The sequence below is a fragment of the Platalea leucorodia genome (genome assembly GCF_965183815.1).
Source record: "Platalea leucorodia genome assembly, chromosome: 16".
In the NCBI taxonomy this organism is placed as follows: Eukaryota; Metazoa; Chordata; class Aves; order Pelecaniformes; family Threskiornithidae; genus Platalea; species Platalea leucorodia.
In genome coordinates, this window is record NC_138838.1 from 7,872,355 (window position 1) to 7,899,859 (window position 27,505).

Here is a 27,505-nt window from a genome sequence, read left to right on the forward strand (position 1 = left end):
TGGCACAATACATCACTTATTCAGAATTACCAGGAATATGTATTTGAATATAACTGTATTGCTCTGGGAAGCAAATATGAGGGTTTTTTCCTTTTAAATTCTCAAGACAGAGATTTTAGATTTGTGTAACATCAATGTTGTCAAATTACTGGCTTTAAGGACACTTTTGAATTAGAACTTGTAACGGGGAAAAAAAACGGGGGATAATTTTTACCATATACTATAAGTAATTAAAACCAGTAACTAACTGTTACATTATGCCAGAGATGACAGAAATTTAAACTTTAAAGTCTTTGAAGTTTTTTAATTCTAGAAGTTTTATCAGTAGACTGTTTTTTAGAAGATCAACTTCAATTGTTTTGAAAAATCAGTTTTGAGGCCTGCTTTCTCTTACTACCATTTCTGTATTTTATATATCTGTCTACATAGAGTGTAGCCATCTTTCTGCTCAGGCCCTCAGACCTGCAATCAATTCTCTCTGATGCGTGGTTCCACTTTGCATTGTAAGTCTGTTGTGCATATATTTTATACTATATATAAAATGCTTATCTATCTCATGGTTGCAGAGAACGTATTCCTGTAGGAGATGCTCACTTTTTCTCTAGATTTTCAGTTTTTAGAGTGATGGACGTAGTCTTACATGCGGCTTTTCTGTAACACACACTAATGGTTGCACAGGTCGGTAACAATACTGGGAGTTGATGTGTATGGACTGGATTTTTTCCAAAGTACAGTACTGTCTTTAGATTCTTGTGATGTTGTATCTCTTTACAGCTGTATATAGAGAAATGTGTTTAAGAAACCTGGTTAATAAACCAGATATAGTTTCACACTCCTCTCTATTCCTTCAGGAAGGAAAAATAGCATAAAGCTGGTTCAGCTGGCTGATGGGAGTATCCCATCAGCTGGCCTAGGTAAAGCACAGATGATTCCCTCTCATTTCTAGCATATGATTGTAGGATCAATAAAAAGAGAGGTGCCTTAACTCTACCTTTCTTCCTCCTGCTGCAGCCACACTGATATCAGTCTTGTGCTGCTGAGAATCTGGTCTACATCTTATCACAGCACATCACACCTTCTACTAGTGTCTTCCTTGTTGATGGAAAATCTGTAATGATTCTAACAATTCATTAAGCTAAAGCTTGAATTAAATGGCTTCAAAGATACTATTAAGAATTTTTATTGTCTTTGTCAGCAAAATCTGCATTGACCAGCTACTTTGGGGAGAATAGTTCACTTAAAGTAAGCTTTAATAAATATAATCCCAATATGTTAATATACTTATACTACCTGTACTCATCTATTTTATTGTTAAACTATAATGGTAATATTCATAGGAGAGAATAGAATGCAGTATGGAATTAGATTTGAAGCATGAGAAGCAAAGAAGTCTTGTTTTCATATTTTTCCATTATGTTGTTAGTTTTGTGCTAGTAATTTCCCTTTTACATACATGTGTTTGTTTTTTAACAGTTTTATACAAGCTTTGCTTGTGATCTTCTCTGTCTTTTTGTACTTGTTTTCCTACAAAGAACACCTCGTGTGTCTTGTTTTGGCAATGGCCCTAGGATGGGCTAATATGCTCTATTTCACCAGAGGTTTCCAGTCCATGGGCATTTACAGTGTTATGATTCAAAAGGCAAGTTTGTTTTGTTTCATTTTACCTGCCTTGTTATGATGCTTGCTTATTATGATACAATCCTAATCAAGCATATTCAGCAATTTAGATGTATTTTATAGTTCATATTGAAATTTCTTATTTTCAGTTTATACGTACTATTTCAGCAGAATAAACTATATAACTTCAATGGCAGAAGCTAGTTTATATCTTAAAATTAACATTTTATTATATTAAATATGTAAGTTACTTGTGTTTTTTCAGCTAATGTAGTTCTGCTATTTAATTGCATCATATGCTATAATGCCTATATTGTACAGAGTTAGTCACCCTTGGAAGTACACAAAACACTAGGCTCTCAGTCATGAGATAAAATATCAGACCTAAATCTTCTCTGGGTTTCTCACTGAGACTACAACCAGTTTGTGTAATGAAAGCGATCTGACACTTAGTGTGTACCATACCTGTATCCCTGCAGAATTCATAAGCATAAAATTAGTTCTCAATTTTCATTTCTGATAAATATTTAATTTGATTTTTAGGTCATCCTGCAAGATGTGATAAAATTTTTAGTTGTCTATATCGTGTTTTTGCTGGGATTTGGCGTAGGTAAATATTACTGGAGAAAAGCACTGATGCTCTGTGTGAGTAAAAATTTTAGTGTTCCTATGAATAAGAACCCTATTGTCATGATGAGAGTTCATGTTGGGGTTTCTCCTGGGTATTAAAAAGCCAAGTTTAGAGATTTAAACTGTCTGGAGACTATCTGAACCGATACGTAATTTGGCTCTTGTTCAATTGCCTGCAACTTCATTTGGAGGTGGGCTCTTTCTGCTTCGTGGTAATCTGTCATCTAGCTGCTGCTTTGTAAGTTGCTGGGCAGCTCCAGCTCTTCATGAAGCAGGGCATTTTGGATTCTTTAGGATAAAATGCCACGTACACATAAAGCATTATTGTGATTAAAATTTTCTCGTGCTTTCTTCTTAGCTCTTGCTGCACTGATTGAAACTTGCCAAGAAGGCAGTGAATGCCATTCCAACAGCAGTCTGGGCCCTGTTCTGATGGATCTTTTTAAGCTCACCCTAGGACTGGGTGATCTGGAGATCCAGCAAAACTCAAAGTATCCTGTGCTGTTTCTTCTGCTCCTCATAACTTTTGTTGTGTTGACTTTTGTTCTTCTCTTGAACATGCTGATTGCATTAATGGGAGAAACAGTGGAAGATATTTCTAAAGAGAGTGAGCACATCTGGAAACTCCAGGTTCGTTTGTGAGTTAGTTTGCTTAGTGAAATGTAGATGCATTGGCTAAAATCTTTTGAGCTGTACCTATGGTAACTTATCATGCTGACAGGAGGGGTTAGGTATGAACAATGATAATCCCCATTTCTATGTGTGTACAAATAATGGAAATAAGTGATTTTAGTATTAGATAACTTCAGAATTAACAACTGTCCTAAAGGTAATCTTATGGCTCAGATTTTCAACCTCATGTGCTTTAATACCTTTGACTTTCATTTCCCTTGATATGTCAGGAGGAAGGTGTGTTTCATTATTTGCCCAGAAATCTGTAACACAGCGTGCTCTGCTATTCCATCCCTTGATTTTGAGCAATGCATGAGTTCATTCCAATTTCTCATACCTTATCTGAGCCTGGTCTTTTACCAAGGCTAGACAGCTCTGAGTCCCAGGCTGTCATCGAGAACACAGCCATAATTAGGACGGGAGTTGCTTTCTGTGGTGGGCAGCACCCCACTACAGGTTAGATATATCCCTGTGGCAGGGTGTTGCATGAAGGTGTGTTAGCATTAAACCCTAAGCGCTGAGTCTAGAATGAGATTTCTAGATTCTTCTCAGAGTATGCCTTCTGTGGCGGGGCTAACTAGCGAAAGCTGTGGACTCCCTATTTGCACATGCCAAATAAGTGGCGTGCCGTATTAGTTACTGTTCTTGGAATCAGTGTTGGTTATGGATGCTGGATGGAGGCATGACATGTTTTAATGAAACATGGAGCCTGCAAACTGTATATGCATGAAATCAGACAATTTTGAATGTGGTTAACCATACTCGTGTTACTATTTATTGTTAATAGAGAGCCAGAACTATTTTGGAGTTTGAAAAATTCTTACCAAAATGTTTAAGGAAAAAATTCCAACTGGGAGAACGGTGTAAAGTGGCCGAAAATGACACCAGGGTGTGTTTAAGGTAAAGCAAAACTAGAATACTGTGCTATCAATTCTGCTCTGTATGTTTCTTCAAGGTTATTTCTCCTCAAAAGCCTCTTTAAAATATTTCTACATCTGTACAAATTATGTAAGGTGTACAAAAATCCAATTTGGTTTTTTTAATTGTAACCATTTGTTTAAAAAACAGGAAAATATATAGGGTTTTTTATTTAGACAATTTTTTGGTAAGAAAACAGATTTTCAACTTCATGTGTTTTTAATGTACAAGTATCAAGTTTGCTTGCAGTGAATGTACTTTGTCATAATCTCCTTTGAATGTTAGCTTAAAAGTAATTATATTTAAATTGATTGCCCTTTCATGATTACCATATTAAAGAAAATATTACTCTGCTGTTTTATGAAAAATACATAAATATTTAAGGTGAGTTTCAAGACTGTACTCATCATGTGTGAAATTATAAAGTAGTCTTAGCATTATTCTCATCTTCATATAGTACATACCACTGCAAAAGACATTCAGCCTCTTAGTACTAGTAAAGCAGGTGTTGATGGTAAAGTATGACAATCGCAAGAAGGAATAAAGAAATAAAAGGGGAAGTGCAGCTACGTAGCTGGGAGATAATGCATGCTAATAATATAACTTGTATACAACACGAACAGGATTAATGAAGTGAAATGGACCGAGTGGAAAACACATGTTTCATTTATTAATGAAGATCCAGGGCCAACAGGTACTACAAAATTTTACACCACCATATTTATGAAATTGTTTTTTTCTTAGAAATGCTTTGATATATAGTTTTATACCTTTAAAAATATAATCTCTCATAATCTAGATATTCAACCACATTTTACTGCTAGGGAAACTCATGGCTAATATGGTGGGGGTGCTAAATTACTTTTAAAGATTTGGGGAGAGAGTTGGTTACAAACTCTCATTATTTACATCTTGGCACCAAAACATGGTGGGTTTACCTTTTCTTTATTTTTCTCTAAGCAGTTATGCTTGATCTAAGTTTTACATTCTCTTATGGCATTTGAATGGTATAAGGCCAGAGAACTTTTTAATAGACAGAAAACATTATTTTGAAAAAGTTGTCATAAAGTACATTTAGTCCTTAAATAGTTACATATAGGATTGCAAAATCTGGCAAGAAATCGGACTGATTCTACCTGACAGTACTATAGTCTGTTGGTTTTAACCCTAGAACATTCATGTTTGTTTTGCAATATATATTCGGATGACAAACTGCCCCTCGTGAATGTTGACCAGGAAATTCAAGACACTCATCTGCTGAGAGTGCTGGAAGTGTAATAGAGAAATGACCTAACTTTGCGGTGTCAGATGTCCTTCTGGCAGCAGGCGTCAGAGTTTACGATAGGGGCATATGAGGATCCGGGAGGCTTGTTCTGAAGTTTGTTCTTGAGTCAATTAGCATTTATATTGCTTAGTAGAATGATCTCAGTAATAACGAAAACAGGCTGACAGAAAAATTTCTCTATAAGATATGGTAGAAAACTGACAACTTGCTGTTTAAATAAATGCATGTTTTTTTAACAAAAATAGATGTGCAAAAATTTGATCTTGCATGTACAGTTTCTACCATATCCTGTTTTGTTTATAATGCATTTTTTTGCAGATCCAAGCAAAGTTCAAGATAATTCAAGAACTAATAGCAAAACCACCCTGAATACATTTGAAGAAATGGATGATTTGCCTGAAACTTCTGTTTAGTTGTGCTGTATTTGATATGTGGTCATTCTGAAGGTTAAAAGCATCAGCAGTGGATGCTGAAAGCTTTGTTGATATTTTGGACAGCTGGAACACAAACTTTCAGTGACACGGTCTGATGACTTTAACCCATTTAATCAGGGCAGCTAAGCTAAAATAAAATGGACTATTTCACTGGTTCAATTTTGAGCCTCTTGAACACTCTGACTGTCCAAGTTTGCATGACGCTACTCAAACTTGACTCTAGACTTTTTACTGGATAAAAGAGGTCAAATGTGAGATATTTCTTCCTTTTGTGGAAAATTAAGATCATTGGGGTCACAATCTGCTGTCTTTTGGAATCTCTAACTCATGAGAACCATTTTGTACACTGCAAAAAGTTAAGTTCATGTTGCAGAGAAAAGAAAGGCATTTCAGTTCTGAAGACTACTAAATGAAGTATGTTATTTTGAAATAACAATGTTCTGGATACATTTGAAGCTTTTGTATTGACTGTCAGTGTTATTGCAGGCTTGATCCTGCAAGTTGGAGAAAGCCTCTTCAGGTCTCATTAGCTTTGCTTGATCTGTTTTCCTGTATGTAATCCCTAGGGTATGATGTGGTGTTTACTGCTTTTTATTTATTACTATGTATATATGCCTTCCCATAAAATAATAGGGCAGAAACATAATTCATGATGGAGAATATTTCCGAGTTTGTTCCAGCCACAAGGTCTTCACTCTTCCTACTCAGCTTTCCCATGCTGTTACATCTTGCTGCATAAACAAGTTATCACATCAGAAGTTCATTGAGTTTAAAAGTAAATTAATTTTTATATTCAGCCACTTCAGGAAAATAAGAAGTCAGTATTTCTGCCCAAAATTAACAAAATAAGTTAAATGCAATGCAATTGCAGACTTCTAAAGCTTCTTTTTTTTTATTCAGAGGATTACATAATGCATTTCTGTAGCACTTTTTATTTCACTACCTGAGATGACCCAGTACTATGAATTATATTTTTAGTTTTCTATTTTATGTATGCATGTATAAGAAGAAATACTTGTTCTATGTACTTTTAAATTTCAATTAATACACTATGTGTCTCCAGTGTCATGGGTTTTCATCCTATATATTCATTTGGTGCCTGTTTTAAAGGTGCTGTTTAGGAAAGACTCAGGTGAATTCTGTTCTGTGTTTGGATGATAATATGAATTGCATTGGCTTCTTACAGCTAAGCCTGCTGTGGGCAAAATGATCCAAAAGACTTTCTTAACGCAGAAGAGAGCATGAGTGAACTCTCCAGCGGAAAGGATAGTGCAAAGCTATTTGCAGGGATGGTGAACACGGTTCTTGCTACCCAACCGGTCTTCTATAGATGCCGTATCCTGTGTTTCCTACCGTGTATGGCCTGGATGGATGGGATCAAATTGAAATCTTCAATTCAGTTATGTTTTTACAGGGCATAGGAATTTGAGGGGAGGGACATTGATGTGTAGCAATAGACCAGTGTAATTATCTGAGCATTGTTTGGCCTTCTTAGGATATGTGAGTATGAGAAAAAAAAAAAATCCTATGGTCTTGGAATCTTTCATCTTTGCTAGTTAATTTTGCATTGAAACTGCCAACAAAGAATATTGCCCTGGGACTATGCAGTTCTGTTTGGATTCTTTTGAGTGCCAGTTTTTGTACAAAAAAAATACCTCTTCACATGTACTCAGGAACCAGAATAAACTAGTCTGCGCTGTACTCCATGTTGCTATGGGTAGACTTGTCACTGAAAACAAGTTCAGAAGTCTCTGCGCTGTACTGAGGTGACTCTGTAAGTGTAGCCCTAAAACAGGGGAGGCACAGAAAAACCTTAAGGAATGTGCCGTGCCAATGTCCAGGTACAAAGCTGTGTGATAAAACCGAGGAAAAAGGGTTGTTTCTGAAAGTTCTTGGTTGAGAAAATACCCTCCTTTTGTGGCCACAGAGCCCTGCCAGATCACACATACTGTCTCCTATCTCAAGGCTCTTATTGAGAACACTATGAATAATGACTACAGCAGATAATTCTGTACTTTTTATACAATGTTTATTTAAATAAAACTTGTAATTCAATAAACGTTCTGTCCTGTGTTTTTTATTTTATTGCCATAGGAGTTACACAAAGCAAGAAAAAAAGTATTTTGGCTTAGTAGTAAATAAGGAAGACATCACTTTTCAAAAGATATAATTTGGGGGTTATATAGATAATTAAGCTTTTAGTAAATAGCTAATTACTATATCCTTATGCAAAGTTCTTAATGTTTTCTCTATCCCCAATTTTTGTCAAACATATTAAAACCAACTTTAGAAAATTAATTACATCCCCATTTTCTTCTCTTTTTCAGCTACTATGACAGGCTTTCTCTCTACAAATACAGAACAAGTCAGTCTCAAAATTCTGAGAAGTCTCCCCATATGGAATTCTTCTTAATTTCCATTCTGAAATACTCAGGTACGGTTTGTGCATTGCTCTTCATCAAAACCTGAGTAATTACCTAATAATGCCTTCTTCATTGAAAACTTTTGGGGTATAACAGTTGATTAAAATTTTATTTGGAAAATGTTACAAGCAGTAGGTAGATACACCTAGAAAGTTATAAAGCTATCAACTACTCATCTCACATATAGCACATTTTTCCTGAATTTGAATATTGCTCCAGAATGTTTCTGATGACTACTGTCTAAATTCAAACTTTGTCTTTAAATTAATGTTAAATCAGAAACAGCTTGAATTAATCTTGTAATACTTTAAATATAAAAGCTTTACATTTCATTTTAGTGTATTTTTCTCAGAAATCATATGGGTTTAGCTTATTTTATATCTTCATAAGTATAAAAATAAAAATAAAACAAACCCTAAGGCTTCCACTTCAGCGCAGTAGGGGTTAGTCACAAATGCAGATAACACAAAAGAATTTTAATATACATACCCTCACTCTGTTTCTCTCTCCCTAGCTTTTCCTTCGTCTCATATTTTGTATGTTTATCCGAGGAATTCGTTTCAACGATTACCTCATTTTAAAAAGTGTTGGTTATTGGAGGTTTGGGGTTGTAAAGTAGAAATGCTGTAATTTTGTTTGTATAATGTAGTTTTGTGGATGAGCATCTTTCTATATGATGCTGGATATAAGTTTTATAGCCACTACCCCATATGTGGTACATTGTTTGACCATTTTATACAGTGTGAACTAACAAACTTCATAAAAATAGTATTTATTCTTTGCATCTATGGTAATGTATTAGAACAAGTAAACAATCATACCTAGAATTATGATAGTATGTTTCATCTTAAAAGTGCTCAGCAATGTTAATTAAATTACAATTTAAAATTAGATTTGGCATTTATTTATTTATTCCATGAATTACTACTGAATGACACTGGATTTCACAGAGAAGAAATCCACTTTTTGTACTGAAAATCTGTAATAAGCTTTTAAGAAGTGTTCTGGTCTAAGACTGCGGATCTGATGTGTTTCGCAGTGAGTTTCATTTTTACTGTTTTTACAAAAGCTTGTTTCTTTTCATAATATGCAGCTTCGTTAATAAATGTTGGATAGACTGTAGAGTCCCCTTTATATGCAATTACTTCTCCATCAAGAGTCAAAAATAGAGGATCACCATTGTTCAGTGGCTGCCAGTCTTGATCCTTAGAGAAAGAAAATAAATAGAACGTATTTACTTTCAAGGTTTTGTATATTTCACGTCGTTTCTAAGCTTATGGTCAATAGTTATATTCTCTGCAGTTTATGGCTCAAGCTTTTAAAAGAATTCCTTTTAATCTTCAGTATGCAATTTCAGGTTTCTGGCCCTTGTTTTCAGGCTTGTGAAGGTAAACTGGTAAAGTTGAACTGGTCAAGGTGGACTAAAAGGAAACTGCATATGCTCACAACTGACTGACAACTGACAGACCCTCATTTTAGAATTCAAAGCTAGATTTATATTTTAGAATATAAGCTATCCTATTGCCTCTTTCTTTTCAGTTTTAGTTTCAAAAGTGATATTAGATTCAGTGATTCCCAAGGCAGTTACTTGAAATACCGTAAGACTTTAGTGACAGAACTTACTATAGGGAAGGTCTAAAGTATTTAATAGACCCATTGGCAATATTGTCATTTTAAATATTTACTAGTAAGATATACTACAATGTAGCAGAAGCAACACAGGAATACTTATAAAATGTCACAAATGGAAACTATTTTAGAATTTACCTGCAGTTTAGGGTGAATAATAGCAATAACTTCATCATTCTTATTCCTGGGATAATCTACTTTCTCCATTATTTTAAAAACCTCAATTGTACATGGTGGAAATTCCTTTCCTAGAAAGAATAAATGTAATTTAATGTCAGAATGAACAACTGCCTGTTAAAAAGAACAATGCATTATTTATTCTCTTTAGAATGGCTTAAATCATTAGGTTGTACCTCATCAAAGTTTACACACTAGAGATTAGCTCATATATCATAAAAACATCTATGTCCAGATTTTTTTGTCCTCTCGAAGCCAAGTTGCAGAAAGATTGTCCAGTCATGTACTGTAGCATATGAAGGCTGGATCTAAATTTGGTGCCGAAATGTGACTTTTTCACTGTGTACTTAAAAAGATATATTTTGTAGATGCAATCAATGAAAGGCCTGTGTGTGATATTGCTGCACAACACAGACCAGTATCAGTGCTATTTAATCTTTACGACTCCAGCACAATAATGGAGACTGACATGCACAACTATATTCTTTTCCTTCTACTTCAAAAAAAAAAAAAAAAAAGCCCACTGACAAAATGTACTCTAAAAGAATTTGAAACACCTATTTTTGTCAGTATGTATTTTAGATAGTACACAGGTGTAACAAAATCTTACAAAATTTATTGACTTTAATTTTAGATAATAGGGCACAGAAGGCATGTAAATTAAACGCTTCTTTCTTAGTATTACTTCTTGTATGTTCTCCATGTACATACTACTATACAAATATTGTTAACTAGTATTTCGATTCTCAAAGCAACTGTAAGATTAAGATCACTTATACTTATTGAATCTTCAGAAAGAGGAAATATCCTAAAAGCTACCCAAAGGAGCTATACAGGAATTCTGACTTTCTGATGCCTCTCGTAGGTGGCCTAGAGAACAATCCTCCCCCCGCCTCCTTTTACCTGTTTAACTGTAAAATGTTGTAGCCCAACCTATTTTTTTAAAAGATATTCTCCTGAAATAGTCCACTGATATGACTCAGGAGGCTATATATTCTCACATTACTTACTCTACCTTCATTGAAAAGCTGCACAAAATCAAGGCCATGTTTGACAATCTTCCTCATTTTGTCCAAAGTATCAGCTCTCACAACACCGTGGGGCTGGGGACCCACCTCCACACCTGTTTGCAGACGAGGGAGATTATTAATATAGCCATAATATATCGCATGCTTAGATTACACAGCAAAAATAGATAACTGATTGGGTCTGCGTTTTATGTTTAAGAGGAATTATAAAGTACAGAGTTATGTGATTTTTAAGGCAAGCAGAAAATTTAGCTCACCAGTCAGGATCAGTTTAAAGAACCATATGTACATTTTTGACTGTGCTACTAGGGTAAGAGAAAGGGTCACTGTATATATTCGTTTCCCTTATTCTTTCCTCATCCTGTCTTTCCTTGCTGCATTTTAGAGAACTCATTGTTTAACATTAAAAGCAAACTAATGTTTTTTTCCTATGGTTATGGTTTTGATTCCATAAATGAAAAAGTTAACCACTTCCATGCAGAACATCCTTTCCCCCTTCATCACATCCTCCCTTTTCCTCTTCTTGGCTAACCACCAGTGTTTCAGCCAAGGCTTATTTAGAGGACATAAACATTTCTTTTCCAAAGCCGTTACTTCTTCCTTATCCTCATAGATTATAAACATTTTCTGCAAACAGTGGGTTAACTGAGTTTAAGAATTTCCATCTGGCTTCTGTATTTTGTAAGCCAAGTATAAATCAGAAGAAGAGATAATCACATACATTTGATTTGGTAAATATATTGTCAAACAAATAGCTACTGGTGATCAGAGCACTCTGTATAAAGTAAGGAAATGAACAGATCTGGAAACAGGCACATATTTAAATAATTTATGGTGGGTTAAAATAGTCTTTATTTTTCATATTTACCAACAGGATGTTTTGCTACAGATCGAGTTGTTGCATATTTCAAGCTAGGATGTTCAATCAGCAGAACAGGACAGCGTTCTGGAGCCAAAGCGTTCTGTGGAGATTGTTTAAAAATGTCTTTGTTATGCAAATATTTTATAATGTTGTGCCACAAAAGATTACTGATGCAGAAGTGATTTACACAATGTCTTCAATATGTTGCCTTTATTTCATGGCCCTCAAAGAAGTAGGACATCTTTAGAAAACGTACAAAGCTGTATTTGTTGGTCTCCTTTCCATTAACTCATGCCAGGCATGCTCCACTGAACTTTGCTGTCTCCTAATATAACTGAACACAGTTCTAGTCTTAAATTGCTAACAGGAAGAAAAATCTACCCATCAGTGTTCCAAAACTTAGAATCAAAATACCGTAAAGCAGATTTCAAGTATTTTTTGTGTTAGACTTAAGAGTCTCTTATGGGCACATAGATTGTGAATTAAGCCTTACTTTAACCTTTTTTTGACATAGAAACCTATTTCAGGCCTCTTTCCTGATGACTGCCTACCATTGCTCTTCATATCATTTTAGTCATAAGCTTTCTATATCTTCAAATATTTTATAAATATTTAAATGGGATGCATGTAATAAGAAAAAAAAATCAAATGTTAAAATATACCTTGTTTCTAAGGAAAAAAAAAAATTTAAATTCCATACTGTTGGCCTAAGCTCGATTTCATCAGTCATTGTCTGGGTCACTAGTACTTCAACCAGATTACGCTTAAGCCAGCACTTTTGCAAACCTCACTCTACCAGTACTTATCTTCAGGAACAGCAGAATCAAACAGCTTCCAAAGACATATCACTATTCCTATAAATACTGATGAAGGGAACATTTGTCATTACCTAGTTCCATTATTTTTTCCATGTCTTTATTTCATAAAATTAATGTTTAACTATTTAGCATGTGTGACCCAAATTTATCCAAGTTCCTGACAGGTCAGAGTGAAGGATTAAATTACATTCATTTTCATAGATGTTATTCTAAGTATTCCTCTTTGCCCATCAGTCTTACTAATGCTCATTTTAATACATGAAGATTATGATGAGTTCAAATCTGAATTACCTGATATTATAATCAAATTATTAATTATCTCTGATTAAAAACCCCATCCTATGAGTGATTAAATATTTTAAACAGTTTTGCATAATAAAAAATAGTATATTTAAAGAAACTACAAAATAATATATAGTAATACAACATTACAACTAATAATCTATTTTAATAGTTCATTTAAATTAGTTTTACCTTGATATAATGAAACATTTGAATTGTAAAGTCATCCCTGGAGTTTTCAAGAATAAGGGTACCACCCATGTTAGAAGTGGTGTTGTGAAGGTCAAAAATAAGGTCATACGCATCATCACTACCTTTTGGACCAAATATATGATTGATTTCCTGAGCCCTTCTCACTTCATATGGAATATCTTCCACCACTGTCCTGCTGTTAATATCAGTACAAAGAAATTAGTAAACTCATTCCATGGCTTTACAGTCAACAAAATACGTATACCCTTTTCTTTTTACTTTAATTCCATAACTGACTGGAGTTGAAACCACCTATTTAATTACCAACCTGTTGAAACTTGATTAATTTGTGCTTGAAAAAAGCAAGTATGATTGTTAAATAGGTCTTACTATTATGTATCTTGTGCAGAAGGGTAGTAAGAATTTTTCGATCTGATTTTAGCTGGAGACTATTTATTTCGCTCTTATTTCTTTACATCCCAAAATTTTCCCCTGTGCAGAAAACTAACTCAAAATTTATCAACAGTTTCAACCACTTCCAAGACTGGATCCACCTCCTGCTGAAGACGGTATTCAGGTATCGGTCCATGCCCTTTTACCTTGGGCATCAGTCACAAGGTCTTTTGTAACTTGCTTTATTTCTTGTCTTCTCATATTCCGATCAGACCTTTACAGTCTATTGTTCTGAGCCCTCCTGACCCTCAAAGCTCATAGAAGATTTTGCTACCTCAAATCTATTCCTCCAGAGTTTTAATACTTGTAATCTCAGGTGACTATGTCTGTTCTACACTTTAAAAAAATGGTCTTAGCCTAAGGAAAGGTCTGAGATCTGCTTCCTTTCCGTATCAGGGCTCTACAGGAAACTGATGTAAGAAGACACAAAGACATCTATCTTACACGTTCACAGTGTACAAAGCTGCTGTAGGTTCCGACTTGTGCTGCACAGACAGCAAATGTGGTTTTGATGACAGGCTTGGGATCCTACCCAAGTACAATATAGACACCCCTGATCTTTTGTGATAAATTCAGTTTCCTTTCCCAATACAGCTCAAGCTTTGTAATATTTTAGTTTTGTAAGAAATACTGGTATTAAGCTGCATAAACAAAGTTTTGTTAAATACTAACAAAGCACCTTACTAACTGCATGGATATTTTAGCATCAGAAGAGGTTGCTGAGGAAACCTATGGGATCACCACTGCTGGAGTATTAGAAATAGCAAGACATAATCTATTAGGAATGTCTACATGCAGTTGATCTACTGGTGGGACGTGAGGTGGATGAGAATTTTTGCGTGAGCCCCTCAAGCTCCTTTTTCTATTTTTATGATTCTGTATATCACATAATCTACCTTTGTATTCTTTAGTTCTGCCTTTGAAATTCAAGGTTTCTTCACATAAGGCTGTTAAAGTAATACTGCTTATCGAAGCCAATGGGACTTCCACCATTACTTTCAGTAGTATCAGAATTTCACTCTCTTTTTTCTTATTTAGTAAAATCATTTATAATCTTGAAGGGTCTACACTTAAAGGGATCAGGGGAAGGTATTCCAAACAGTCAGTAGTGTTGAGCTGGGCAACTTAATAGGATTTAATGAGGAATATTAGTTAAAAAATGAAGACAACCTGCAGGTGTCTTAATCTGCTATTTTTTCAAGTGTTCTATGTTCAAAGCAGCTGAAAACAAACAAAACCATTTTTTTTTTCATATGTTTGTCCTAATTAAGCAATTAAAAGAATGCCCTCAACACTTATGTGTTAAAAAGTCTGATTATCTTATATATAATAATCAACAACAAAATTCTAAGATGAAAAGCCAGATGAAAAGAAGTGCAGGGTAAGAACAACCATGCTTACAAAATATATGTGATACATATTTCTTTTAGTGATATTCACCTTTACCATTAAGACCTTTCTGAAACATAGTTACCTGTTTAGCATGCAACTATACCAAGCATAAGAATGTTTATGCAGCAAAGTACACCTCTGGAATAGATGTCTCAAAAGCAGAAAAACATAAAATCCCCTTAAAAAATGTAAAATTAATTACTATTTTACAGTAATTATAGATTGTATTTCTTCTAAAATAATGAGTCAGTTAAATTATTGAGACTTTTTGGCTACCGTTTTGCCATAGAATACATTATTTCTAACTTCGCTAATTTCAAGTTTTCATCTTTTGCGGTATATAGCTGAACCTAAATACACTTCCCTGATTTGTATGCCATTCTTTCAGATACTCAGACGTCTACCTTTAAATTGCTTTTATCTGCTATCTTCCTGCAAATATAATTGTATTCAGAAGAGCTCCAAAGTTGAATGCACAAGAAGGCATGTGAGAAATAATGGCTTTGCAACTCAGAACAACAATACTTAAGTTTACACAAATACAGCTAATCTAATTTAAAATGCTGTGTTTAAGATTATGTGTTGGTTTGAGACTCATTCTACTAGCAATAGTTTTAAAATGAATCTGTTAACACTCATGCACTTTGTTCTTTTTGGGTTAAAGGTCAGTAATTTCAGTTATGTGACTGCACAGTTAAAATAGTAGTGGAACTTGTGTTAACATTTTAATCTGGAAAGGAAATTCCTTACAATTTATAAAAACAGAAAAGTAAAACAACAGAAAGTACAACTATTCTTACCCAAGATTATCAGCGTCAAAAACACGGTTCAGATCACAGTCAATGTATCTAGTACACTTCTTCACAGCTCTTGGGTTGGTAAGAAATGGTTTCACTTCCATTCCTGTTCTTTGAATCTCAGCTCCATTCTCTTGCCAGTGCTTGACCAAAAATACCCCTGATAACTCATTGCCATGAGTTCCCCCGAAGATAGCAACCCGTCTTACCGGAGGTTTATCAACAACAGAAGCGGAAGTCATGCTTTTCAGCAGCTCTAAGAATTGCTGAAAGCAAAACAGAAAATAATGATAAAGTAAAACTTTTGCCTAAAAAAAAAGTTCTTTTTACTCTTTTAAATAGTAGGTTCTTTAAGCCAGTTTAGGTCGGATGTGAATGAAAGTGAATTAACATTTCTCTAACAGTTTTAGACTCCCGTTGCGAGGCGGGGAGTTGCTAACCTGACACTCCTCCCTCCCGAGGAGCCCTCCCCTTCATTTCCCATATTTAGCAATATCTCCAAGTCTGCTAATGTACTGTTACACAGTTCAAAAGTTAACTTCTCCAGGCACTCTCTATTAATAGATAATACAGAGGTAAGTCTTGTACTAATGACAGTATGAAAAGACTTTTTTAATGTAAACTTTAATAATGCACTTAAATATCCCTGACGTTTTTGCATTGCAAACTAGGTGTAACAAGTATACTCATGTATGTTTGAAGTTACATAAACGTTACAGTATACAAGGGCAGAATGATTTAAAGTGAGCAAAACCAGTAAGATATGAATCATATCTTGGCTCAAGATCAACACATAATGCTGAAACATCAAGTACTTTCATCTAAAAAAACAAGAACAGCTGAGTTCCTCAAACGTTGTTGCTTGTATGACCTTTTTTGTTTTATAATATCTGAAGAACAGTGATTAGAAGGAACACTAACTGAAATTAAAGTGCAATTTATCCACGGCTTGCTTACCTAGTATTCCTGGCTCTAGCTTTGTCTGAGGATCTGCTAACACAGACCTCTAACACATTGCAATAACTTTGCCAGGGACGACCCTTCCAACTTCTGCAATCTCTTATTAAAGAGGAAACGGATATAGACCACAATGGGACAACAGTTGTGTTCTCCCCCCCAAAAAACCTTAGTCAACAACTTGACTTCTTCCATTTCCAAAAGCATTCAGATAGGCTTCTGAAACTTAAGCCAAAGAGCAGCCCTAACTTCCATCATGAGGATCAAAACATTTAGAATAAAAGGTCTTAATAACAGAAAGTAAGTTTTACTGCTGTAAATGACAGAAGTATTTGCAATTAGTATCTGACACACAATATAAATATAAAAAATGTTACATTGCAAGGGAATAAAGAATGTTTACTGAACAATTCCTTTTTATTAAGATTATACTCCAGTGACAGAGAGTATTTGGTGCCTGGGAGAGGCTTTATAACCCAGGCTGATAGACTGTAGGTTGACAAAAAGAAAGCTCAACGTAGGACTTATCTAGACAAGTTCTGCCAGGAATATATTTCCTACAAAAGTCGCTCTCTATGTTTCAGCTTATGCATACAGATTTGCTGAGTCTTATGGAGAGTTAATACAGAGAGACTGTTTACTGAAACACTCAACTGTATTACTCCTGTACTTAGAAGCTGTCGGATATTTAATCATAGTAAGTAATTTATTAAACAAAGCAGTAAAGTTGTATTTTACAGCACTGGACAGTCTGTACTGTCCTTTGACCCCAGTCTCGTTAGCGGCGGTGCCAAAACAGCTATTTACACGCTGCCTGAAAAAATGACTCACGCTCTGAATCTTGGTTTGCTGAATTTAAACACCACAGCAGTTCGAAGAGTAAACAGCAAAAATGCAAACACGCAGTGCTAGTACATATAGTTTATCTTTTATTGCTGGCGGTACTGTAATAGTTATAATTCCTTGCAAAACGCTGAATGAAATACAGCGGTCGTTTGTGCACTTACCTCATTGAACATGCAAGAAGTTTGTCTCCTAAGAGGAGCTTTCTTAGGACAGATACAGTGCATTTCCAAACATGAGTTTAGGAACTAAAGCCATGGAGGCTTCTTTTATACCCTTAGAGCACGTTAACTTCCAAACAGCTTTTAACTCCTGGTCTCCCAGGACATTACCAGCACCCGCAAATTTGTGGCATAAATGCAGACACTTGAAAAGCCTTCACTATTCTGAATTAAACACGAGGACCGATCCCTTATTCCTGTGCTTTTCCAATACTTACACTTTGAAAAATTATGTAGCGCCATGTGTAGTTTATTAAGAGTTCAGATTGTTTTTATGTACAACATACAAATATCTAGTAGTGCATTTGAAAGCTTAGAATGTGTGCCATGAGCTGAAAAACATATGCAATAATACACCGTAAATGAAATGAAGTCTAGCTATCAAAGCCGTGAAGGTGTGCATATATATAAGAAGCGTAATGTGCTCATAAAGCCTTCCAAGGCACTGGCTGATGCAAAAATGGGGATTACAAAAAAAGGACAGGCTCCAACCCTGCCGAGTGCTAAGATTTTACACAGGAACCAGCCAGAAGTTACGCGGTTGAAAACAGCCGTGTGTAAAACCCTGACTAGCGGTTGAAGAGAAAAACAGCGTGAAGAATGCAGATAGTTTTATTTATATCCACGATTTGTGTTCACACATTTGTGGGTATTCAGCTCCTGCCCCGGGTTCTTTAAGTGCTGAACGTGACACCAGGTGGGCCGGTTCCCCGGGTACGGAGATAATTAATTAAATCCTACAGAAGACCGATTTAATCGCTCCTCCTCTCCGCAGCTTGGGACGGGCAGCTCCCAACCGGGCCGGGGCCGCCCAGCGCCCCCTCACTGGCGGCCGCCCGCGGCCAAGGGCGCCTGCGCCGGCCCGAGCGGGCGCTGCGCTGCCGCCTTTGAACGGCGAGGGCGGTCAGCGCCTTCCCGCCCTTTTCTCGGGCGCGAGAGCGTGGCCGTTTGGTCCGTTATTTTTGGCGGGCTTCGCCTCAGCCCTCTCCCTCAGACTCCTTTAGCCTGCGATTGGTGCTGCTGCTGCGTGAAGTACTGCGGAGGCTTACCCTGGTATCTCCTCTTCTCCATCCTTAGCTTGCTTTTTCCTACAGCTTTAGCTCTGGGTTTTGGTTGCTCATCTTCAAGAGAGGACAAAAAGCAAAACAATACAGTTTAAAATTCTATGCAACACCTAAATTGGCTTCATAAACTGAAATGTCAAGTTTATGGGGTTTTATTTTACAAGTATGTCACTTACTGATGGCCATTAGGCTTCATAGTACTAGCAATACAGTTTAAATTGCTTAACAGAAATTAACTAGAATGCTCTAGTGTTGTCACACATGTAACTAACCGATGTATCTCACAGACATAAGGAGTGAATTGATCTATTTGTCTAGCTGTGGTAGATACTCATGCTTCATTCTTACCAACATCTTTAATAGCTGCATATGGTTAACTGCCAGATCAAAATAAATGTAGAGCTAATGTCTTACATTATTTATACACGCAAGTATGTGGTATTATTCATATGCCACTAAAGGCGATATGCACCAGTAGCTAACTTTGATAGAATAGCAACTAATGCTACACAACAGTCTGTGTAGTATCCTTGATGTACACAGTAATACATAGGCATTTGCTGTAGATTAATCAGAAAACGAGTATGGCAAACTACCTGTACCTAATATGCTAATACATACTTTTTCTGTTTATAATATTTGGCTGATAATAATGGGGTTTTTTGACCTCAGAAGTATTTTATATCTGAGGAAATTGGCTAAAGGTTTTAGGTCTGTAACATAAAGTATAGAAAAGAAGTTTATTTTTTGAAGTGTGACACTATTTTTTCACAGAATAGTTAAATCAGTTTTTTTATTCAAAGCCATGTACCTTGCCATCACACTCTGCAGCAATGTATAAGTATTCATTTTATATTAGTATTCTATTTTCAGGAATTAAAAAATATTCCTTGTATTTGAATGTATATGTACTTTTAAATTCAGAAGTGAATTCCGTATTTTTACAGCACTTTAAAAAAGTAGAGAATACACCTTTTACTTCAGAAATGTAATCATTTGGGCCTTTAACCTGCAAAGAGCAATTGCATGTGACTTGTGTATCCGTGGACCTTCTAAATTCAGTGCAACAGCTTGCACGTTTTAGGCTTGTGTCTGAAGTGATGCGTGACACTGGGTATACAGAGTTAAGAGAAACTGCCATAAAATCACATAAAATTTGGATGTGTTTACAACATGAATTAGTTTACTTTGTCTGCTTATCTATCTTCCATACAGCAAATTTGGAGTAATCAATACATTGTTGCTTATTCAGATACAGCAAAGAAATGAAAAGGAGCCTAGCTGACACTTCAACTCGCAGACCAGCAGGTAGCACCCATTCTTTTGTGCTTTACCATTCATACCTCATTATGCTTATACATATGAATATATATACACAAATACACGCATGCAGTATTCATACAGGATATACAGTATTCAGTCCTGGACCCCCATTTCCTGAGTGGGCTTGCATGGGTTATCTGTTTTATTGCAGCACAGGGTAAGATTTTGAATGGAGTCAGGGGACTGGTCACTGGGGGAAATGTTTCATTTATGGGATTATGTGCAGGGCAGAGGGCTGGGAATATAAATTCTGTGATGCAATGGCTTTTCTGGTATGTGTTTATGAAATGTAATTCCTATGAGTGATGTAAAATAATTGTTAAGTAATTTTATTTACATATTTTAAGTGTAGATTGTGTATCCTTTTGCTATTGGTATAGTATTAGTATTTGAATTTTAATTTTAGGTTGTCTGCCTGTACCTCTGTTCAATCAGAAAAAAAGAAATAGACAGCCCCTCACTTCAAATCCACTCAAAAATGAGCCAGGTACCAGTTCTGGGACTCGTACTTATGACTTTTCTCCCACATCATTCGGTAAATAAGATATATTTTATTTTTTTAATGGCTCTAAATCCAAATAAACCTTAACTTTATGATCATATTTTATTAAATTGGACATCGCCTTTATCAAGAACTATATGCACCCTTTATGTTTATTTCTGAAAAGTTCATTATGTAAAAAATGTCCTCCAGGAAATTTCTTTCTCCTCTATACAATTGAGCTTTTTATACTTTGTGCCTAGAGGGAGTTTGACTCTTTGTGTGTTAGAGAATGAAGTAGCACTGGCATTTAAATAGAGTCTCTTGAAACTCTGACCTTTTGTTTTCAGTTGATTTCAATCAACATTCAAGTCCTGTGTTACAAGAAGAAACATTTATAAGATGTCTTTCTTGTAATTCAGAAGAGAACTTCTGTTCTTCAAATTCTGCTTGGAAAGAATGATGCAGAATTCTGCCTTTAGTACTCTCTTTATGTTTTACTTATAATAAAGTGAAAAAGTTTACTTATAATAAAGTAAAAGTCTCTGTGCTAATAAGTCTAATGTCTGTAACTTAACCATTGTCTAGAGAAGCAGCCTACTTGTTAGAAGTTGCCTTATAATTACAGATATCAAAGGATCCCATTCCCTTTTCTTTTTTTCCCTTCTCCTTCCTGTGTGAGACTATTTGTGGAACATTAAGCAGATAAAGAGTAGGAGCCCTAAGTAGACCTATTACCTTTCAATCTTTTCAGTTTGTATCCTTTGTCTTTTGAGAATTAGGCTGGGGAACTGCAAACCCAGAAGTGGCTGAACTACAGAAAGCAGCGAACAATGGGTATGTAAAAGCAGGTTATTTGTTGCTTATTGTTTTTTATTTGGGTACTAATTGTTTCACAAACTATGATCCATGTGTCGTCTTACAATAAAGCTGCTAGTGTGTCACCGATACTTTAAACTTATCTTTGAAAGCCCAACAGAACATCAGATGGCTCCTTCCCTTATGAAACCACCAAATGCATCCATGTCTAATTTAGCAAATGCTGGAAGAAACTTGTATGCCTGCAGGTTGGTGAAGTCTTTAATTTTTATTATCCTTCCTTAACCAAAATTGTTCTCATGTGAAAATATATCTTAAATTTTCCATATTCTTGTAGCATTCAGAGAGACCCTTTTAATTCTCAGATCATCACTGATCATAATTCCATTGTGCTTATGAGCCAAAACCCACTGAAATGAAGTATCTTTCCAGTGCACCTAGTGAGGCCTATTAATTAGACCTAATATCTAGGCATGTTATCAGGCGTAAAATTCAGTCTTACCGTAAATGTTGGTTGAGTTTTGCTGGTCTTAGATGTAATTTTTTGAGATTCCCCTTTACTTGAAGTTTTGCCCACTTTCAACCCAAATTTATCAATAGACTCCAATAAGTTTCTATCAGTGTACATTAGGGCAATTGTATATCAAAGCGTTTAATCAAAACTGAATATAATTGCGAACTCTGTGCTTTTATAAACCAAGGAAAAGCTTACAGATGCAGATGCCTAGAGCTGGCAGGAAAACTTCCAGCAATGTTGTCCTTTTTGGCTCTTCCCTTCCTCCTATTCCTTTCGACTGGCAAAAAGAGAGTGAATGTTTCAGACAAGTGCCTTCAAAGGCAAAACGGAGTGGAGGCGGAAGGAATTTCTGAGCTGCCTTTATAAAATGCAGAGTGTTAGAAATAATAAGGTCAGAACTAGAGTTTGTTGCAAAATTATTTCTTCGGTGATGGTGGTAGAAGAATTCAGAAATACCACTCAGAAGAAACTGCATGTTTTATTTTAGAATTATGGAAAAGGTGTGACTCTTAGGAAGGATCCCTTAAACAGGGCAGGACAATAATTAAGCAAGCTTCTAAGGCCTAATGAATTCAACTGGATTTAAGCACAGGTGTGATCACTGCCCTGTGTACATGGATAAATTTAAGTGTATACTCAAGTGCTTTGAGTCTGAATATTTAACAGATGCTTTTAAAGCTAAACCAACAACACATAGATTGCTTTTATATACTTTAATTACATATCTGAGTATGCAGAATAGATATTGCGATACTGAACTATGTCTAACGTTGTACTGCAGGGCAGAAGAGAAGGCTCCAAGTACTAAAGTCTGGAACAGAAATGAGTATACTCATTTAAGTAACACAACAGATTCAAGATCTGATAGTGGAATTATTCGAAAGTTTGAGAGCCTTTCAAATAGCTTGAAAACTGTTCAGCAACAAAAAATCCCTGATAACCGTAATTCATCGCAGCATATCAAAACAACAGAAACCAGCCAAACATATACATCTAAAGGACAATGGCCAGTGAAACCTAACACTCTTTCAAGAAGTCTGCAGGATCATGGTCTGGCATACAAGTTTAACCACAATATTCAGCAAAATAACATGAATGAAAAACAATTTGATTGTGTTCCAGAAGGCAAAAGTCAGGTAAACTTATGGAGAGAGTTAATAGAAAGATCCAATGAAGAAAACAGTAAAGAAAAAATAAAATTGTGGAGAGATGAGGCTTTCATCAGTCCTAGCTGCCTTAGTGTAAACCCTTAAGTTTCTGAAAATTTAGAACTGTGATTTTCATACTATAATAACATACAATCCTCAGCATGATCATATAAATCGGCAGGGAGTTGTTTGTATAGTCTGAACAAATACTCTAATTTTAACGTAAATATTGGGTATTTAACATAATATATAAAGTCTATGTGCCTTTTAAAATTGTATGAGTGTTATCTCTAACTTGAGTTTTCATCTTCCTCTGAAAGGAAGTTTCATCATCTCAATTAAAAATTAAAGAAAAAAAGAATACTTTGCGAATCATATCTGCAGTCATTGAAAGTATGAGGCACTGGAGTCAATATGCTTATAAAACTCCACTATTATTTGAAGTTTTAGGTAAGCATGATATATTGTGATGCAGCGGATAATAATGGTAGGACAACAGCCAAGAGAAAATGTTATTTACTGTAGGAACAATAGCTGAAATACTTAAAAACACAAAATAGCGGCATGAGCACCATCTAATTTTCTTGCTGGGAGATCCATGCAGCTATCAAAGGTGACTAAAATAGGTACAAAATTAATAATACAGTAATGCTCCAACATTTCAGCTCTTTCTATCCCATTTCTTTTCTTTCCTTGTTTTTAGAATGTGTTACAATGCATTTTTCCTGTTAAAAAGGAACCTTCTGTAGGGAGGTTCAGTTTTACAGTAATTTTTAATGCAATTAATCTGGGAATAAATTCAAGTCTGGAGTATTTCTAAACATAGATGACCTTTAGTGTGTTTCACTTTGCGTTTTAATTGACATTATCTGAGAAATGAACATGACAAAAGACTGAAATGACTAAACTTTAAATCAAGGTGAATAAGAATATACAATGTAATGGCATCTCAGAAAGCTATTATTTCGGCAAGGTTGCAAATATTTAAAGTTGACTTGCATATGAAGATCAATAAAACTTTGGGCATTGTGTTGCGCTCTGCTTAACAAGGAAACAACCTGTTTACAGTGATGGTTATGAAAACCACATTTGGTCACTCGGTTTAGAGAGACATCATATCCAAGTTTCCTATTCAAAGACTATGCAAAGCCCGTACTTTGTATTGGAACATCCAGTGCTGTCAGCGCAAGTTCTGCCAGAAAGCTGATGCTGACTTGATATATCTTAGTGCTTTTGTGTAGTAAATGTTGTCATGGTATCTTTGTGTATCACACTTAGTGCTGCTCTGATGTTTACATTGTGATTTATTTTTGCTAAATGGTATAGGCACGCTTGATTCTGCGGTCACACCTGGAGCATATGGGGCAAAGAATTTTCTTTTGAGAGATGGAAAGGAGAGTCTGCCTTGTGTATTTTACGAAATTGTAAGTATTCTGTGTCCATACATAACAGAGACACCACTAGCTATAATCCCTTTTATGAAGATAATAATACATTGTTCTGATAAAACAGAAAATTACTGTGTAAAAGGAAAGCTGGGTGCTTACACCATGTTGTTCCCAAACTGGTCTAGAGCAATAATCCAGTCACTATTTAGCCATCCTCAGACTTCCTGTTTCAGCAAAAGAGGTGGGACTTTCAGTTCGGCTTCTAAGTAGCTGATAACAGCAAAAAAGCTGATGTAAATTCCTTCTGCGTTTGAGGTGGTCTTCAGAAATCTACTAATATCTAACAAACAGACATTTTGAAATCTTCTGTGTTAGAAAGGTGTATAATTTTTTTATTTGTTTATTATGCTTTTGATGAAGGACCGGGAGCTTCCAAGACTAATTAGAGGTCGAGTGCACAGGTGCATGGGAAACTATGACGCAAAAAGGAACATTTTCAAGTGCGTCTCTGTAAGACCAGCAACTATTCAAGAACAAAACACTTTCCAAGAATTTGTTAAAATTGCAGATGCTGAGATGACAGCATATGTAAAAACAATGAATGAAATTTAAAAGTCAAAATGGTTGTCCAAAACCGTTTTTCACTAATCATTGCCCATAAAGGCTGGACATCCTAAAGCATTTACCAAAACTAATACTGAAAATCTGATTAAATAATTGAAAATATCACTATGCTATGTTATCCAACACATGTTCGTAACAATGTTTTGTTCCCATTATTACTTTTCATAGCTTATCTTTCCCAGTTAAATATGCAATAACAGGGTTTTGTTACATAGTAGATGAGATTTTACTGGAGAAGTTCTGAATTAAAATGTTTAAGTTTTGCAGTAGTGCAAGTATCCTAGAAAAAGATCATCAATACGAATTCATATTGCCATTGCTTTTCATGATCTTCAATTTTTAGCAATTCCTTCAATACCTAGTTCAATATGTTGACTATATACTTCTTTTGAGGAGTATTTGTGACATTTGTTAGCTATTAAACTTCAACCAAAGTTCTCTTTGGCTCTGCATATTGCATTAAAACTGCTCTTTGGTAGAAAGTAAGGAGTTATTCTTTATTCCACTTCAACTCCAACTAACAGGTTCCCTTTCCTTCACTGGGTTACAAGAACATGTGTAAAAGCTCTTCTAGAAATGAATATAATAGATACTACAGAAAGATTTCACAGGATGCAGCTGTGTATATTAGGTATTCATATGGCTCCCATTGATATGTTATCTGATTCATGTTTTTTAAAACAATAAATAATCAGTATAACACCTGTATAAAATAGCAACAGACCCTGAAGCTGTAGGAGGATTGCTCAACGACACAGAGGAAGTTGGAGAGAAATAATTATTTGAACACAGAACTTCCTTGCCTTTGCCATAGAAACATCTTTCATAAGGGATGGACTGTGTACGTGTTTATGCGTCTTTGCCTTCAAACATTAACTTTCATAGATTATTCCTGCTGTTTCTATTTCCTTTTCCCCTTCGCTGGTTCCCCTACTTCAAAAGCTTTGTGCCAGATCTGGTGGGAACTGTAAAACAGAAGAGTTGTCAAGAAAATAGTGAACAGTGTGATTTTTTTTTTTTTTTTTTTTTTATTATACAGTGTTGGCAATTGGAAACTTCACATTTAAAATAATTGAAATATTGTATCCAACAAGTCAAATACAGAAAACAGTTAATATTCTAAAAAGGAGCCAGCTAGTCAATGCAGAAACACATTAATGGAAAATACAGCTTTTAGTTACACTTAAAAAATTATATATTTAGAATAAAACTTGAACCTGGTCCAGTAAATCATTTGACTTGTAACAGGAAAACGCTTTTACACAGTTTAACGCGGAGACAGTTTTTATTTAAAAAAGTGATCTGTCAGTGTTAGCACATGTATTGTTAGCAACACCCCCCTTAATGTTCCAGTTGAGGATCTAAGGTATATGCTTTACCAACTGTTATAAGAATCACTTGCATGATCATCTCTACCTTCTGTGCTAAGCTGGTTCTGAGCGTGGATGTTTCGAGGAGAGTTTCGTCTACCCGGTTGTAGAGGTCACACACATATATTTGATTTCCTTTATATATTATAAAATATTAAAGAAAGTTCCAAATGGAAGCCTTAGCTTAACTCATAAAAGGTGCAGAATATTACAGGACATAGAGCTTGGCAATGTTCACAACAGAAGAAGTTGAGTTTTAAGAAGTAAAGGATCTGGGACAGCGGTGTTGTAGATTGTAAGACTCCTTTGTAACAGTAAGTTAAAACTACAAAGGAAGCTTGAACTATGGGACCAGACCTGCAAGCATCTGTGCGTGGCATCAACATCACACAAATGTTGTAGTCCTACTGATTTCAGCTGAATGATTGACGGTTCCAGTTCTGCAAATGTGAAAGTTACGTTAATAAGTAATGACAGGAATAGGTCATTTGTGTCTACTAGGTATGTTATGGCTGTTAATAAAAATCTAAAATAATTTTGCTTTCAGTCAGTGTTTAGATCTTTGCAAAAAAACTTCTCTACTTTACACTAACAAATCACTTTTTGTACTGAAACATTAAGTGAACAGTCGTAAACGTTACACAAAACAGAAAAAAACCCTACGTAATACAGTTTATACACATTACTCAACATTTTTCAGTTGTTGCTTGGTTTGTTGGTTTTTTTTAACCACATCGATCCTGTCTTGTGTAATGGTTCTAGTGTAAAGGCACAGGTTGGTTAGGAAAGAAAAGCCTGCATCTCTGTCTCTCTACTTCGTGGTGATGATTTTCTTTTTACATGTTGTTTGTTATTCCTCACTTTTCTGACTCTTATATGAAAATTATCAATTTCAGCCATTCATTTAAAAAAACGTAAGACATTACTGAAAAGTACATTACTATACAGAAGTGACTGAAATTTATTCTTCTTACTTTAGAGGCGTTCCTTTGACCTATTTTGTTAAATATTTGGAAGATTTAATTCCTTAGTCACTGTGAGCAAAAACGCATAGCACGGGCTCTCTCTCTCTCTCTTTCTCAGTGTACGTAATTCTACATCGAAATCTGTATTTTCAAAGATTAGTAATGGAACTTGCTAA

General features: G+C 35.4%; 3 protein-coding genes across 5 annotated transcripts in view; 2 read left to right on the top strand and 1 right to left on the bottom strand.

The window, feature by feature from the left end:
- TRPV3 (transient receptor potential cation channel subfamily V member 3) overlaps positions 1-7,453 on the top strand; it is a 33,788-nt gene extending 26,335 nt beyond the window's left edge. For all 3 annotated transcript variants that reach the window (XM_082328253.1, XM_082328254.1, XM_082328255.1), the window contains 7 exons: positions 430-503; positions 1,474-1,639; positions 2,161-2,227; positions 2,606-2,877; positions 3,707-3,819; positions 4,461-4,531; positions 5,441-7,453. In XM_082328253.1, coding sequence (XP_082184379.1) covers positions 430-503; positions 1,474-1,639; positions 2,161-2,227; positions 2,606-2,877; positions 3,707-3,819; positions 4,461-4,531; positions 5,441-5,535 — 858 coding nt within the window. In that variant the 3' untranslated portion in view covers positions 5,536-7,453. The remainder of the gene's footprint in view (positions 1-429; positions 504-1,473; positions 1,640-2,160; positions 2,228-2,605; positions 2,878-3,706; positions 3,820-4,460; positions 4,532-5,440) is intronic.
- A 1,518-nt stretch (positions 7,454-8,971) lies between these two features.
- ASPA (aspartoacylase) lies at positions 8,972-17,636 on the bottom strand (the record flags this gene model as incomplete). Its single annotated transcript, XM_082328677.1, has 7 exons — positions 8,972-9,184; positions 9,747-9,856; positions 10,801-10,908; positions 11,682-11,775; positions 12,968-13,163; positions 15,613-15,875; positions 17,574-17,636. The coding sequence occupies 7 exons, from the start codon at positions 17,634-17,636 to the stop codon at positions 8,972-8,974; spliced, it is 1,047 nt and encodes a 348-aa protein (XP_082184803.1).
- Positions 17,637-19,959: 2,323 nt separating this feature from the next.
- On the top strand, positions 19,960-24,982 carry SPATA22 (spermatogenesis associated 22; the record flags this gene model as incomplete). The annotated part of the gene is made up of 8 exons (XM_082328051.1): positions 19,960-20,002; positions 20,424-20,552; positions 21,281-21,339; positions 21,486-21,565; positions 22,616-22,970; positions 23,303-23,432; positions 24,309-24,406; positions 24,791-24,982. The coding sequence occupies 8 exons, from the start codon at positions 19,960-19,962 to the stop codon at positions 24,980-24,982; spliced, it is 1,086 nt and encodes a 361-aa protein (XP_082184177.1).
- Between the last annotated feature and the right edge of the window lie 2,523 nt (positions 24,983-27,505).